This window comes from Hipposideros armiger, unplaced genomic scaffold (assembly GCF_001890085.2).
Source record: "Hipposideros armiger isolate ML-2016 unplaced genomic scaffold, ASM189008v1 scaffold_40, whole genome shotgun sequence".
Classification (NCBI taxonomy): Eukaryota; Metazoa; Chordata; class Mammalia; order Chiroptera; family Hipposideridae; genus Hipposideros; species Hipposideros armiger.
Genome location: NW_017731390.1, coordinates 2468387 through 2483801, shown reverse-complemented (window position 1 = coordinate 2483801; position 15415 = coordinate 2468387). Strand labels below are relative to the sequence as shown.

The window sequence follows — 15415 nt, the reverse complement described above, 5'->3', positions numbered from 1 at the left end:
CCCTTCTTCTTACCTCCTAAATTTCCAAGGGCACTGAAGGAACCCACACAAGCCCTTTCCCCCACAATGAGTCAGATACTATTGCAAATAAAAATCAGGCACCCCCAACTGCTGAGGCCTTATCGAACTGGGTGCCCCTACTTCAGGCACCCAGCTTGTCAGAACTTGGTGCAAAAAGCAGACTAAATTTCCCCCACTTATCATCCTACAGCCCTGCCAGAGGCAAGATTTCCTTCCCCAGTTCCAAGCCCCAAAACTGCAAGGGGAAAAAGCGAAAGCTGGAAGCGACTTACTGCGGGAGTGCTGGGCCTCTCGGCTGCCGCCACTGCCTTCTGGGCTGGGAGAGCCCTCACCTACCTCTGCCCCCTTCCCCACCACAGCGAGCAGTTAAAGTGTCACTTAACATTCTGGAGAATGTGAAATATACCGCGCGGTGTCAACTCCCCAAAACCATAAAACTAACTTTATGGACCTCACGTGACTTTCTCGAGCCAGTGAGGGGTATCTGTCTGACTTCTCGGCGATTTTTACGATCTAACTTCGAGATAAAACCCCTATCCATTTGACATCTAAATGTCATAGCGACTTTTGGGATAGTTTGCTATGGACAAAGGGGGACAAAGTTAAGGGGTGAGGGGGGAAGGAGGGCCCAGTAGAGCCTCCACGACCCTCGGCTTTCTCCTCACCAGCTTCCCCTCCCCCCAAGTCCTGTAAGAAGTTGGGCCAAGCTGGAAGGGATTGAACGGGTAAGTGTCCAGACTTGACTCTTGTGCTTAGGGTGGAGGCTGATTTGGATGGAGAAGGACTGGGCCCTGGCCCTAGGCCAGTCTGGCTGTAGGGGGAATCAGGGGTCTTCCAGGGGGGACCCAACTCCTAATCAAGAGGGAAGGACAGTTAGGCTGCTGGAGAGAGGGAGCCTTGGATAGGTGCAGAGAAGACTGAGGGTGAGAAGAAACCTTTGAAATCTAGCTGATTCTTTTTTTTTTCTTTTCTTTTTTTGCCTTAGTGGGTGGCAGAGCTGCATTGGGATTTGAAGCAGGGGACAGAGGGTTGGGTAGGCCTGTGCCACTCTCATCTGGCCAGGAGCTTCCTGCTCAGGACTTAGGCCCAAATTACTTTTCCTGAAGAGGTTTCCTGACACTTTTCTGGCTGGCTTTGGAAGGCCAGGGTGGAGTCCAGCTTAGCCTTTCCCTTGCTCCAGCCCCATGTGGGGTTTCTGGGCCTCTAAGTCTTCCAGGCATGAAAGCCTGTCCTCTGGTCCAAGCAACACTGACCAAGCCAGGGACTTAGGTGGCTGAGAGAGGCTGCTGGTGAGCTTTCCCTTCCCTACACCCCAGCTCTATCAAGAATGGTCTAGGGTGTGCCCTGTGATGGGAGATGCAGGCTCCCAGAGAAAAGACAAGTGGAAGGGCAGTGGAGTAAGGGAAACATTTATTTGACTTCAAGGAAAGCTACAAACAAATACCAAAAGCGAATCACTGAGACAGGCTGGGCAAAGACAGATTTCACACGTAGCACAGCGTCCACTCGCTCACTACAAATGGTCTTGGAAGCGAAATGGGTTAGGGGGGAAGGGATGGGTCTGACCCAGACTACCCCCATATTTATAAGCTTTGGGCCCTCTACACCAGACCCATGGATTCACAGAGAAATACACAAGACATTTTACACCGAGGATTATTTTTGTTTCCATACACTCCCAGATCAGGCCTTGTGGGGCCTACCCAGGTGGCAGGAACTCAAATCTCACTATTTACCTTCCCTCTTCTCAACATCACCCCTTTGGTCCTCCCTGGCCGCTTCCCACCCTAGAACCAAGCCACTGGGAGACTTGGGCCCAGGGAGTAGAGAGGGTGGAGGAGGAAGAGGAGGGTGGAAAGAGTCAGTCATGGACTCCATCTCTGAGGCCAGCTCAGCTGGGCCCCAGTACTGCGGCACCACCCCACCTCAACTGCTGCCCCTTAGAGAAGTTTCAAGCTGAAACTCAAAATACAGCGATCATCCTTTTATAAATAAGTTAGAAGAACAAGATGGGGAGGGGAAAGTTCACATTAAACATGCGAGTTTCTTTTCTTCCTGGGGGAAGGAGTGCAACCACAGACACGAACATTCAGAAACACTGGTGGATTTGGGGTGAGTGGAGGGGAGTGAGGAGCATGGAGGGAAAATAATAATTATCATTATTATTAACAATAATAACAAGATTAACCAGTTCAGGAGAGAGGGAGCCACAGGAAGACCTAAGACCAAACGAAAAATCGTAACACAAGGCCAGGGCAAGGCAGGCTCGTGGGAACCGGTCCCCAGCGGGCGGCGGCAGCGTGGGGAGGCTCAGAGGGGCCAGGGCTGGGGGCGGCACGGGCACTTGGGCCACCCAGGACTCCTCCCGGAGGGCTCAGGGCTGGAAGGCGCTGCCGGCTGTGGCCAGGCTCATACTTTTCAGTTTGTTGTCTTTCTTCCACTTCATGCGCCGATTCTGAAACCAGATCTTGATCTGGCGCTCCGAGAGGCAGAGCGCGTGGGCTATCTCGATGCGCCGCCGCCGCGTCAGGTAGCGGTTGAAGTGGAACTCCTTCTCCAGCTCCAGGGTCTGGTAGCGGGTGTAGGCTGTCCGGGCCCTTTTCCCGTCTGGCCCGGTCATATCTGGAGCAGACAGAATAGAGCCCGCGAGGCAACGTTATTCCGGTTAAAGGAGGGGGCACTGGGTGGGAGGGGGGCGTGGAGCAGGACCCAGGCGTCCCCGGCCCCCAGCTCACGGCAGCTCCAATCCTCCCCACTCCAGATGCCCCGCATCCAAGCTCGCTTTCTGCACCCCCTTCTCCTGCAGACCCCACTTCTGCCAGCAGCGAAAGCGCTCGGCTTTGTCTCTGTCTCCCTCCCTGTGCCTCACCCTTCGCTGGGCTCAGGCGGCCGCTGGCCCCGGGAGGGAGCAGAGCGGCTGCACTTTTGCCCTGGAAAGCTCGTTTGACTGCTTGCCCCTTCTTTGCTGGCGGCAGTCTCAAAATTTCGGGGGTAAGCAGGACCCTTCCCCACCTTACATAAACCCGATCGATCCTTCATCTGAAAGCTAATACAAGCTAGGCGAATAAAACGTAAGCCGAGTCTGGGAACAAATTATTAAAAATATTCCTCCCCAATCCCCCAGCCTAAGACCTTTGGCTCTGTCCCCCGAGCCGTGAGGACCTTCTTAGAGACTTCTCCCCCCTGGAAAAAAATAAATCTATATTCGAGGAAAAGCTAAGCTCTCCTTGCCCTCCTCCCCACCCCCCACCCCCAAACGCAGAGAAGACAAAAAAAAAAAAGAGCCAGAGCGAGAATTACCATGGCTGATGTGAAGCTTCCTCATCCAGGGGAATATCTGCGGAGTCTGCCCCTCGGGTGCGGCTGTGGAGGTGGCCATGGGTTCTGGCTGTGCCCGAGCTAAGCTCGGGCTGTTTAGCTGGCTCGCCGCTTCCTCAGGCTCCGAGGACGCGCTGGCCTCGTCTATTTCGGTGAAATTGGCGCTGGAGCTGGCCGGGGTCGCCTGGTCGGAGGGGGACGAGGCAGAGGGCTTGGCGCCGTGGCTGTCGCCGTTGGTGCAAGGCAGGGACTCGGGCGAGGACAGGGAGCAGCTCGACGCCGCTGGCCTGAAGCGGGGCTCCTGGGCGGGCGCGGGGAAGGCGCGCGAGCTCTCACCCACCGCCCCAAAGTGGCTGGAAGAGGCCGAGGAGCGGTTGACGCTGAGGTCCATCCCATTGTAATTGTAGCCGTAAGAGCCGGTGTGCATGGCAGCGGGATCCCTGTAAGAGCCGCTCAGAGAGCTGCCACTGCCATAATTTAGCAACTGATAGTCCGGGCCATTTGGATAACGCCCCGAGAAGGAGTTTACAAAGTACGAGCTCATTTGGGTGATTTTGGAGGGCTTGATTTGTGGATCGTGGTCGTTATAACCCTGTGCTTCACGATTTATGATGTATTAATGAATTATAGCGATGCACTGTACTTCGTTTTGCTATGTATGCGGCCAAATATGAGGGGGGGGGTTGGAAGGGGGATGGGGGGGCGTTAGGGAATCACGTGCTTTTGTTGACCAGTCGTAAATTCTCGCTGATGACCTCAAGAGGTAATTCATGCTCTATGGTTACAAATAATGACGATCCGAGAATCGTTAGGGCCGATTCAATGCGAGCCTCCGAGAGAGGGGGAAAAAAGAAGGGGGAGAAACAGGGAGAAGGTTGGCGGCGGCCTCTGAGCAGAGCGCGCCACCTCCCGGTGATCGGCGGGAGCGCGGGCCCCAGACTGCCATGGCGGCGACGACTGCCTCCCTGCTGGCTCCCCGCAACCGCCAAGCGAGAAAGAAACCCGGCCTAGGCTCACCCGCAGGGTTGAGTCTTTTAGAAGAGAGACCGGTTGAGCCTTTATCCACTTTCTCGAGAGTGGGATTACTTCTATTTGTGTTCTTCTCCCTGTCACTATTATTTTAACTCTGGATGAGATGAATCAAACATTGAGTTGCTTTTCCTTTACTCGGGTTTTGCAAGTCTCTGAGTTGAGGGCGGAAATGGGGGACAAGGTTGAAAGATGTGTGTAAAAAACAATTATTGCCACGGGGGTCCTCCTCCCCTTTCCCCCGCGAGAGCTCCGGCTGGTCTTCCTAACCGGGCTGCCGTGGCCCACTCACAGCGCCCAGGCAGAGCCGGCAGGGCTGGGCCAAGGGCTCGAAGGAGAAACTTTCGCTTCACCTACGTCCCTTAGAAGTTTGGAATCCTTTTCCGGACCACCTCCTCATCCTTAGCCCAGCCTGGGGAATGGCAGAGCAGGACAGAGACCCCAGAGGACAAGCACGCCTGGGGTTAAGAGGCCTAGCTGTGGGGAAAACGGTAGCGGCGACCGCGTCGGCGTCTGGTGTTTGGGTGGAAATGCGGTTTTCAGAGTTTGGGATCAAGGCAGGATCCTTTCGCCTCCGCATCAGATACCCGCTGTTGCAGCGGGAGGCCCTGCTCAAGGACCCTCGCGGGCGTCTGGGTAGTGTCAGTAATGTTCCCGGCGGCCAACGCCTTCCCCAAGAAGGGGTTCCGAGGACCGGCGGCGCCTTGCTGAGCGCTTCGCGCAGCCAAAGACCGCCGCAGCTGGGCCCCTTCTGCCGGGCGGCTATTTTCTTTAAAAATAAAAAAGGGAGAGAGGGAGGAGGAAGAAAGGAAAACAGTGTCCGCAGCTTGCCGCCTGGGTGTGGGTGGGAGAGAATGGTCGTTTTTGTTTGAGTTGATGAGACCAAACTGCCCGATCACCTAGCTTCCTACCCTCAGGTCTCCAATGAGCAGGGGAAAGTCATGCCCTTCAGCCAGTGCCTGCCTGTGGCTTCGCATTCTACTTGTCGCTAAGCTCCTACTGAGGCAGAAAGGGGAGCCTGGAGCTTTCAGCTGCGGGTAGATACCCCGCGGCCCTGATTTGGTCTCCGGAGCCACAGGCCAGGAGCCGAGGGCCAAGGCCGGCGGTAGACCAGGCCATGTGGGCAGGCCAAAGGCCACGGCCCGGGTGAGCAGGAGGACAGAAAAGCGCTGCTCAGGCGCGAGATCTGCCTGGTTAAGTCTCTGCAGGGGCTCTTGGCTAGGAGGCCTCCGTGGTGTCCCTCGTGCCAGGGACAAACGAGGAAAAAGCTAGAGAACAGGAGGGAAACGGCCTTTCTCGTTCCCCCAAGTCTGCACTTGGAGAGGCTATTCAGACCCTCAGCACCCGCGAGGTGCAGCGCTGGAGCATGGGCAGGGCGGCTCCAGCCTTTATCTCAACTGTAACTTCCGAGTCCTGTCGGGCCCGCTGGGGCCTACCAGGCTCCTGCCTTTGCTGCGGAGTTTCCGGCAAGGGACCACAAGGTGGCTGTGGGGGTGGGGAAGTGGCAGGGGAGGAGCAGAGGTGACTGAGCGGCGAGTTTTTACTTCTTTATTATTATCATCATTAATAATAATATTAATATTATTACCGAAGTATTTCACGTCCCGAGCTAAGACAAGACTACAAACACAACACATAGAAAATTAATAAAATAGAACTTTGTTTTCTTCTGAGGCTCCTCTTCTTACTTCTAGGTAGTATGTGCTCCTTCCAGTGGCTTTGGGGAGGGGGTAGGAGAGAGGTCTGGGATCAGGGAGTCTTCGAGGCCCCCGCTGAGGGGACTGTGAAGCTACCATTGAACCGTGCACGGGGGACATGGACGAAATGAGACGCGACACGGACAGGAGTGTTTTTTGCTCTGCTTCCAGGAAACATCGAGTGAGTCCGGTCCTCAGTTCTCACGGGGTGAGGGGCTGATCGGGCTGAGGCGGGTTCCACGGGGATAGAGAGGGCGCGAGGGGTCTGGGTGGGCTCAGGAGGCACGGCCTCCCAAGCACCTAGCGAGAGCTCTGCAGGCGGGGGCGTCCAGGAGAGCGCTGGGCCCCACCTGTCTGTGCTGGAGAGCAGGTCCCCGGGCTCCCCCGCCTGCAGAGCCTTCTCAGGGCTCTCCGATGCCCACGGCTCCCCACAGGCCTCTCCTTTCGCTTCCCCCCTCCCTTTCCAGCGCCTTCACTCCGCTGGTTTTTCTTCCTCCTCCTCCGCACTGAGCTGAGATGCGCTGAGCAATTTGCTCTCCTTTTTCCACTTCATGCGGCGGTTCTGGAACCAGATCTTGATCTGGCGCTCGGTCAGGCACAGGGCGTGCGCGATCTCGATGCGCCGCCGGCGGGTCAGGTAGCGGTTGTAGTGAAACTCCTTCTCCAGCTCCAGGGTCTGGTAGCGCGTGTAAGTCTGGCGGCCGCGCCGGCCGCTGGGCCCAAAGGAGGAACCTGTTACGCAGAGAGGAGATGCTGAGGCCTGAGGTCACTAGGGCTAGAGTCCCCCTCCCCCACTCGACTCTCAAACAAGGACTCCAGCCTGTCCCGGGATGCCCTCCAATCTCGCGTTCCCTGCCGCCCCCCCCCCTTCCTCACCCTCCAGCGCCCCCTCCAGATTCCCTACGGGTCTCCTAGGCCTGCGATTCCGGTCTCGACTCAAGGTGGGGGGTGGGAGGAGCAGTCTAAAATCCCACCTGAGTCTAGGGGGAGGGGCTGGGAAAGTACTGGCCAGGTGTGTCTCTTCCTGGCCGGATCTTTTCCCCCCATCCTTCTAGCTCCCTCACCACCGTGTGATAGATTCCGGCCCTTAATCCGTAATGACGTGGATCGATCCATAGTCGGCATTAACGGCTCCTCACTTTCGTGTCCCGCTAATGGACATCAATTTGGGACTTAAGGCCGACAAATAATCCAACCTGAGACCCAGGCGCTTGCTTCTGCCACTCTCCCCCTCCGCCTGCTCCCCCTCTCTTTCTTCCCGTTATTCTCCCTCCCTCTTCTGACTACCGCCCCTTTCCTGGTGCCTCATCTTTCCCCAGCCCCCCACCCCCAGGGAAACAGAGGCCGGGACAAGTCCACTCTCCCTCGCCAGCGTCACGCCGCCCCCCTTCCCGTGACGCACTCGGTTTTTAATAGAACAGTCTTTGGATGGGGGACCCTACCAGGTCTGGGGGCGCAAGGGAAAGCCAAGCGCGTGACTGCGGCCCTTGCCCCTGCCCCCTACCTGACCCACCATCCCTGCTCTGGCCTGCCTTCCCCGAGAACCCACTTGCCACCCTGCCTCCAAGTGCGGCTGGGACTTTGCAAACTTTGTAACAACTGAGGCGAGAGGACAGAGCAGAAGCCCCAGTGCAGGCGCCCCATCTTCCCTTCGCTCCTAACTGAGATGCCCACCCCGCATCCAGTTGGAGAATGGGGGGTTGCTACTTCTGTCTCCCGAATGGGGGGCCCGCAGGGGTCGCAGCGACGGCGGAGTCTCACTCACTGTTGCACGAATTCATCCGCTGCATCCAGGGGTAGACGGGCGTGGAACACTTCTGCTCCTCGGGCTCGCCGAACACGCTCTTGTCCTGTGCACAGTCGGACTTCCGCGGCTCCGGGTGGAAGGGGGGCGGCTCATCGGCGCCCGAGAGAGCGCAGGCCGACTCCTTCTCGCGGTAGAAGGCCGGCGCCGGGCCATAGTCGCAGGGCGCCGCTCGGCCATAGCCGCCGCCCGCCGGCGGATAATAGGAGGAGGCGGCAAAGCCCTTGTCCTGGCCGGGCCCGGGCCCATAGGGCGCAGGGTAGTGCCTCAGCGGGTCCGCATAGCCCGACGAGTAGAGCGGTAGCTGGCCCAGGAAGGACTCCTGCCCGCTGGCCAGAGTGACGGGGAAGGTGGAGTTCACGAAATAGGAACTCATTGGGAGGGAGGCGCGCACGGCCGCTGCTGCTCCGCCGGGTTTATGATTTGTTGTGTTTTATAGTCCGAGCGCCGCGCCTATTAGTAGTATATCTGAGATTGGGTTTTAGCTGAGGGGGGATGGCGAGGTGCCAGTGAGGGCCAGAAGGAAATACAACCATCTGATCCAACACTGACCAATGGCAGAGGCAGGAATTGTCAAATAGCACCCAGGAGGAGCGCAGCCCGCACGAGGGACCCGCGCACAAACCTATCAACCTTTTTTTTCCTCCTTCTCCTTTCTCTCTCTCTCTCTCTCCCCAACAACCCGACGCGTCCTGTTCCACCTACGTAGGATCTGCGAAAGAGGCGTCTGTGCCTTTGCGGGAGGAGGGAGCTTTGGATTGAGACCACCCCACCCCCCAGTGATTAAATAAATATATCCCTCCCCTCCCCACGCAGGATAGGGAAAAGTTAATTGTGTTTTCAGAAAAGTTAACCCCTGCATTGCTTGAGCCCCATTCCCTCAAAGGAAGGGTGGGTAACCATCCCTGAATCTCAAATTTCAATCTGGCTAGGAGGGAACTAAAGGAGAAGGTTTGTCTCTAAGGTTTTGTGTCGGTCGAAGGGGAGAAGAGTTCTCCGCTAATTAGCATCGTTTTTAGAAAGAGAGAGACGAAGAAGAAACCATCTCCTTCCCAGGTTTTGAAAACCGTTTTTTTTTTCTGTTTCTCAGATTTACTCTGTCTCCTCCAAGCCTAGGGTCATTATTCCTGCTTCTCCGCAACTCTTATGGTCTGAGGGGCAGGCCAGGGCCTGCTGCCCAGAAGACTCGAAGGCAGGGAAACAGGAGGAGGGTCTGAGCCCAAGCTTCTCCCCCTGCCTTTGCAGCTAGGCTAGGAGCTTCTTGGAAGGCTGAGGCTGCTGCTGCCCAAGACATCTCGCCTGGTTCTAGTATGCACCACTTGCTCTTGGCACAGGAAGGGACACTGGGGAAAGGGATTAGCCCTCTCCTCACTTGGGGATATGGATTTTCTGATCCCTATACTGCCTGCAACCCTCACCTCACCCCTACATCCTACCCCGAAAAGACATAAGAATATCCTGGGCTACAGATTCTTAGGAATCAAGGTTGCCTCAGAAAGTGGATATAGGAAAGAAATTGGTCCTTCAATTTAGGGTCCTCAAACCCTTCTGATATTTGAGGTGATCAGAGACCGCCGGGAAGAGAGAAGCCCTTGCACCTTTTCCAAGTCTCTCCAGAAGCTGCCAGTTCTTTTTTAAATTAATTATTTCCCAAGACTTGATTATGGGTTAGTTTTATTAAGAGGGAAGGGTGTTTGGGTCCTCCTGGGGACTTAGCAGGCAGCTTACAACTATCAGCCAGCATCCCCTCTCCAGATGCTCGCCAGTCTTCTGTCTCTCAGCATTTCTACAATCCTTCCCGCATCTCATGTTTGTATCACCAGCTTTGCTGGGGTTCAAGTTTGGGTGTAAGAGAGAGTATATCTCTCTGGCTCGCTCATCTAAGGAAAACGAACATTGAAGCCAGGCTGGAGGACTCAGCCACAATGTGTTTTTCAACATTCTAATATGCATAGGGTGGCCAGGCATTAAAGGGTAGCCACCTTTGGACCTGGGGCCAGGAATGGGCCAGGTTATGAGACAAAATCTGATGAAGGGGCCAGGCTTAGCTTCCTCTCTACCTTGCCCTTTGGGTTCCACTTGGTAGGCCAGCTCTGCCCACTGAAGATGATACAAGACACTAGGGAAAATAGTAGAGGGCTGAGCTTGGTGATAAGGGCAGGAACTCGAATGGTTGTAAAGTGGCCTACAAGGCTTCCTGAATTCAGGACAACCTCTAGGCTCCACTTTCATGACCAAGTGGTGATCCTTTCCTAGCCTGATTCTATGGCCGTTTAATCAAGATGTAAGAAAATAAACTCAAGCCGCCTAATGATGGAGAATCATAAATGCTCCAATTTAGCTGTGATTGGGCCCACTCCTGAAGAAGAATGGGGAACATTTGGGCAGTGGGAGCAAGGTGGGAGAGTGCCTAGATACACCTCCCCCTTCTCTGTCACTGAGGCTGGGCCTTGGGCCTCAGTCCTCCCTGCCTCCTTCCTGGCCACAATGTCCCCATCTTAGGACTGGAAGGTTTGGGCTTGCCTGTGGAGCCTGGACAAAGTAAGATTCCTCTGTGATATAGAAGCAGGAAAATAATCGCCTTATCCTTAGAGTCATAGCCCCAAATTACCCGCACCTCTGCAGGTTGCCTGTCCTGAGATGGAGCCGCAAAGGCAGGCCCTGGGCGCCTGGAGTCCAGCATGAAAGGAAATAGCGCCTCATCGCTCTTATCTAAGCTCAGAGGTATTTATGAGCGTTTATTCCTCTGATCCGTTTGTTTGGGAGAAAGAGCAGGCGGGCAGAGCTGGGCCAGAGACCGCCTGGTTTCTGGAGCCAGAGCTCTACGAATCTGTCTGTGGTTCGGTCCACGGCCGCCCACGTCTGTCTGTCTCCAAGGGGGAATATGTAAATACACAGCAGCACCGCCCGTCTGCCAGTGTGGGGTGTCTCTCCCTGCCTCCGTGAGGCAGCGTGTGTATGGGGAGATGGATATAAATGTGTACCAAGTCTTGAGTACACAACAGAAGGATGGTACAGAAACCCCACAGGCAGGATTTATAATTGTAGTTTTCTGTGCTGCAAATCTGCGGTCCTGTGGACGCGCACATTCCAGCTCCCGGGGAAATGTCTCGGTTGTGTTCATCTCTGGAGTAAGATTCTCCTGTACCAGCAACCTCAGGGAGGGGTATTTGCCTGTATGTGTGTGGTGGGGAGGGGAGATGGAGACATTGTCCAGGCTTCCCTTCTCCTCTCAGCTACAAAGCTCCAACCACCCCCAGCTCTTTGGGTTGTGGGCACCTTCCCCCACCTCACTCCCAACTCTGGCTAGGATGGGACGAATTAAAACCTCTCAACCCAAATCTGTGATTCTCTGGATTTGGGGAACACAAATGTTCCCAGAGGGAGCAGTGTGGCCTCTCCCAACCTTTTGGGAGCTGTTTAGATGGGGCAGGCCCTTAAAATGGGCCGGTCCAGAACGGTACAAAGACATCATTTCCATTATGCAAATGAGCGGCAACGTCCCCTCTCTAGGGATGGGGTGGGCGGCGGTGCTCAGCTCGCTCTCCCTGTTCCCACCTCCTCAGGTCCGCCGGCACCCGAAGATCCCTGAAGTGTTTCAACACTGTACCCGCCGCCTTCCCTTCCATATCTGTTCTTTGGATTGCCCAGAAGAAAAAATCCCCGAGGGGCCCAAGACTTTCTGGGCGTACTCCCTCGTGGCCTCCCGCACTGGGCCGAGCCTTCTAGCCTCTGGGAAGTCATTCTCCCTGCGGAAAAGCTGAAAGGGCTGCCCCTGCGGCCCAGACTTACCCCGCGCTAAAGGCGCGGGGGCGGCAGACGCCGTGTTTGCCCCCAGCACCGCTGGGCCCCTTGACCTCGGCAGCTCCTCCAGCTCCGGGCCAGACCCCTGGTAACACCTCGGCCTGCCGGGCACTGCAGGCAATTTCCTGGAGCCCCCGCCCAGGAACCGGGGCCACAGCACCTTGAAAGGAATGGCCAGAGCTTCCTCCTGCAGCTTGAAAGCCCGGGCTAATCAGTAACCCGTGGTGAGACAGGGGCCAATATTCAAACGCGGCAGCCGAGGCGAGGACCCCCGCCCTCGCCACCCCTTCTGGGAAAGCGGGTGTGAGGGGTCCGGCAGGAAGGGAAATTACGATGGTTTGGCTCCTTAATGATTGATCTCCACTCCTACTCCCAATTTTCCCCCAAAGCATATTTGTGTCGATTTCGCTTGAAACGATCGAGAATGAGGGAGGGGGTCCACACTCACTTGCAGACACCAACAGTTTCCAGAAAACTCGGCTCAATTCCTTCATCGCGGACTCACCGGCCAAGGAACTGGCCAAGACCCACAAGCCAACCGGGAGAACACAGACCGGGTTGTCTTTTGACAACCGAGTGGAACTGCCGGGCCGGCGCCTCCTCTGCTGGCCCCTCCCTTGGCCGAAAAGAAAACCAAATAAACCTTGAACAGCCTTGGCCTCGGATCTCCCGAACGGCACGGATAATCCCCTCTCCCGCTTGCGGCGTGGGGTGGGGGGCTCGCGACAGTGATTCCCCAACCCTTCGGTTCAGGGCCCCCTGCCCGCGGGATGCAGCATTAGTCCTCTTTAAACATGCCCTAGAAAAAGCTGCTTCCCCAGCCAGCCGCCAGGTTTGGAACCGGGATGGGAAGGGCGACCGGTAGGGGACTCTTGTTCTCTAATCCACACGGCGGCGGGCGGGAACCAAGATCCGGTGGGAAGCGACAATCTGGGCCCGAAGTCCCCCAAATCCCACCGAACCTAAGCCGCCAGGCTCCAGGCGTCCGGAAAGGTTCAGGCGCATCGCGGGGCTTGCCGAAGCCGCATGTCTCCGAACAGACGGTAGATGGCAGCAAACCGCATAATTTGGGTCAGAGCGAACTGTCTAAGGGATGATTTATACCCCGTCGAGACTACAGGAGAAAAAGACCTTTAGTCTGGGTGGGTTTGGGGAATTTTTCCTTTTGAGAATAGGCTCCGAGTGCCATGGGTGCTGGCTGAGAACTTCTCTGGCTACACAGCGAGGGGTCCCTCCAGGCACCCAGTCCAGGCCGACTGAGAGGGCATCTACCTGGGCCTCCAAAGGCCCCCTCCCGCGCTACAAGTGGCTGCATCCCTCTCTTCCTAGCTCAGGATTGAAAGGACCAATATTCCCCTCCACATCACCAGACCCCGCAATCCCTGGGCAACCAGAGACCCGAGGCTGAACGCTCTGCGTCTGGTCTTTAAAAAAAGAAAAGCAATCACTTATTCATGCAAACAAAACCAATTCAGTCTCTCCTGCCCTCCGCGCCCAAAGTCTCTTATCTCTTGGCTTGCAGCTTCCGCAGAAGCCCTCTCACTCTATTTTTAAATCCTCACCTAGCGGCTTGTGCCTTCTTGCACTCAACCAAGCTACTTTAGGAATCTCAGTCTCTGGCCCAAAGGTTCTTCTCCCCCGCCCCCTCCAGGAGGCCTGGCTGGGTAATGAAATCAGGCGCCGGAGGAACAGGACAAGCTGCCTGAGCTCAGCGCCAGGCAGCTTTCCAGTCCGGACACCATTAGATCCCCTAATTGAATTTTCTTATTTTCTTTTCTTTTTTGTTTTTGTTTACAAGCCTAAAACAACAACACGCTAAACAGCTTCTTCACAATTACCAGATTTGGATCCAGGAAAGTTTGAAACATTTCCACATCAAACACACACATGGCAATTTTCTCTTCCACCGAAATCCACACATCCCATACCAATAAAACACAAGCAATAGAATCAATATTGCACAAAAACCAACACGCTGTAACCTACCGCGTTAAAAAAAAACCCACAAAATTGTCCCCCTGCAGAGCAAGGTTCCCTCCTGCAGGAGTGGCGAAAGACCTGGGCATTCTCAGGCGGGCTTCCTGGGGGGGGGTCTCTCGATTTGGGTGCCTCCACTTACAGCCCTTTAATTTCAGAAAGTCTCCGAAGGGAGATAATGAGCATTTCTCTGTAAATTGTCCTTTCTGTGTCTCTCTAGCCGCCTCCTCTCCCTCGCCGGCCTCTGCGGAGATTCCAGGCCCTCCAGAGACCAGGACGTCCCTCAGAGCCACCGCCCCTCGTGCCAATGCTGCCGGGAAACTGCCGATACCCAAACCGGGCAAGAGAACCGCGCGAGGGCAACTGGGGGAGGCCGGAACGAGGGAGGAATGGGGGGAGGGGGAGGGGGCGCAAACCCACAGGGGCCGTAACAACCGGCTTCTGCCGGCGCCCTGACACCTAGACACCCCCATCCTCTTTAGCAACCCCCTCGCTTGAGCCTCTCCTCCCAGCTTAAAAAGGCGACTTAGAGCTCGCCTCCGTGGCCCCTTTCGGTTCCTCCTCCCATTTTTCTTGCCTTGGCTCCCCCTCCAGGAAGCAGCCACCCTTCTCTCAGCCACCGAATTTCCTGGGAAGCCTCTCCCTGCAGCACCCAGAGGTGGGGTTCAGCCCCGTCTTGGACTGGGGGAGGAGGAAGACAAACCCAAGCCCCACCCCCTACAAAATCGAGGCGAAAGAATGAGAATTGTAGAATCTCCCTTACCTTTGCAGATCTTAAGGTTTCTTTCCTCCGATTGAAAGGGGTGGGGAGGAAGGGGGGAAAAAAAAAGAGCGTTCGGTTTCTTCTTCATCCTCCAGATAATATTGTCCCAACCTGAGAGCCGTCGCTTCCCCTTCTCTGACTTGGAAGAGAGGGTGTTTCGCTTTTCTGATATTTGCATAGAAAATGGAGTAAGTTCTGGCTTTGAAAAATGGTATCAGGCTGCGATCCTGGGCAGATTGTCCATTTACCCTTCATGATGACTAAAACCTCAGATCAGCAAGCAAATTAACTTAGGAATTAAAATTATTTTTGGTTCTCCCTTTTGTGTAATTCCCACCCCTCCTTCCCCCTCTCTTCTTTCCTCTCTCCCTCTCTTCCTCTCTCTCTTTTGCTTTATCGAGCTGATACTGAAGTATAAAAATATCAAGAGGCTGGAGCCCTAAAGGACGACAGTGCTCCGACCTAGGTGTGGTGTCCAAAAGAATGCTGCATTATAACCACCAGGGAAATGATAAAAAGTTCATGTTCACGATCGCCCGGCCACATGACCGGCGCCGGCCAATCGCTGGATTCAACCACTCATAAACTTCTATCACAAAGTTGTAAATTTTCATAAAACAACAAGGAATTTATTGCATTTCTTCATGGCTGCTCCACCAGCAACCCTTTTCTCAGTCGCCATCTTCTTTTCTTCTCCTTCTCGCTTTTTGGGGAAACCTCAATCTGAGAAGTGGTGAGATTTCGGGTGCAGGAAATCAGGCGCAGGAGCCACAAGGGTTCAGCTAGGAAAGGGGGTTCTTTTGCGAACCTCCCTATTCTCACTGGCGCTCTGTCCCTTCTTCTAGTAAAAATTCACACTAAACCCTCCGCACTAGTACCATTCTAAGCCAATTTGGGGGTGAGTCGGCAGCAGCAGCTGGTGTCCAGAGTTGCCACTTGCATCAAGACAAAATGAAAGCTTCAGTGCTCCCTCTTTTCCTCTGAACTCCCCCCCTATTCCCA

General features: G+C 55.3%; 2 protein-coding genes and 1 long non-coding RNA gene across 3 annotated transcripts; 1 reads left to right on the top strand and 2 right to left on the bottom strand.

The window, feature by feature from the left end:
- Positions 1–575: 575 nt before the first annotated feature.
- Positions 576–15415, top strand: LOC109380794 (uncharacterized). Its single transcript, XR_002123562.1, has 2 exons — positions 576–746; positions 13871–15415. It is a non-coding gene; the product is annotated as an uncharacterized LOC109380794 (long non-coding RNA).
- Positions 1415–4981, bottom strand: HOXB5 (homeobox B5). Its single transcript, XM_019638721.1, has 2 exons — positions 3322–4981; positions 1415–2643 (listed from the first exon to the last, which is right to left on the bottom strand). Exons 1-2 carry the CDS (start codon positions 3881–3883, stop codon positions 2396–2398), a joined length of 810 nt encoding a protein of 269 aa, XP_019494266.1. The 5' UTR covers positions 3884–4981; the 3' UTR covers positions 1415–2395.
- Positions 5922–14907, bottom strand: HOXB6 (homeobox B6). Its single transcript, XM_019638726.1, has 3 exons — positions 14414–14907; positions 7831–8354; positions 5922–6797 (listed from the first exon to the last, which is right to left on the bottom strand). The coding sequence occupies exons 2-3, from the start codon at positions 8243–8245 to the stop codon at positions 6538–6540; spliced, it is 675 nt and encodes a 224-aa protein (XP_019494271.1). The 5' UTR covers positions 8246–8354; positions 14414–14907; the 3' UTR covers positions 5922–6537.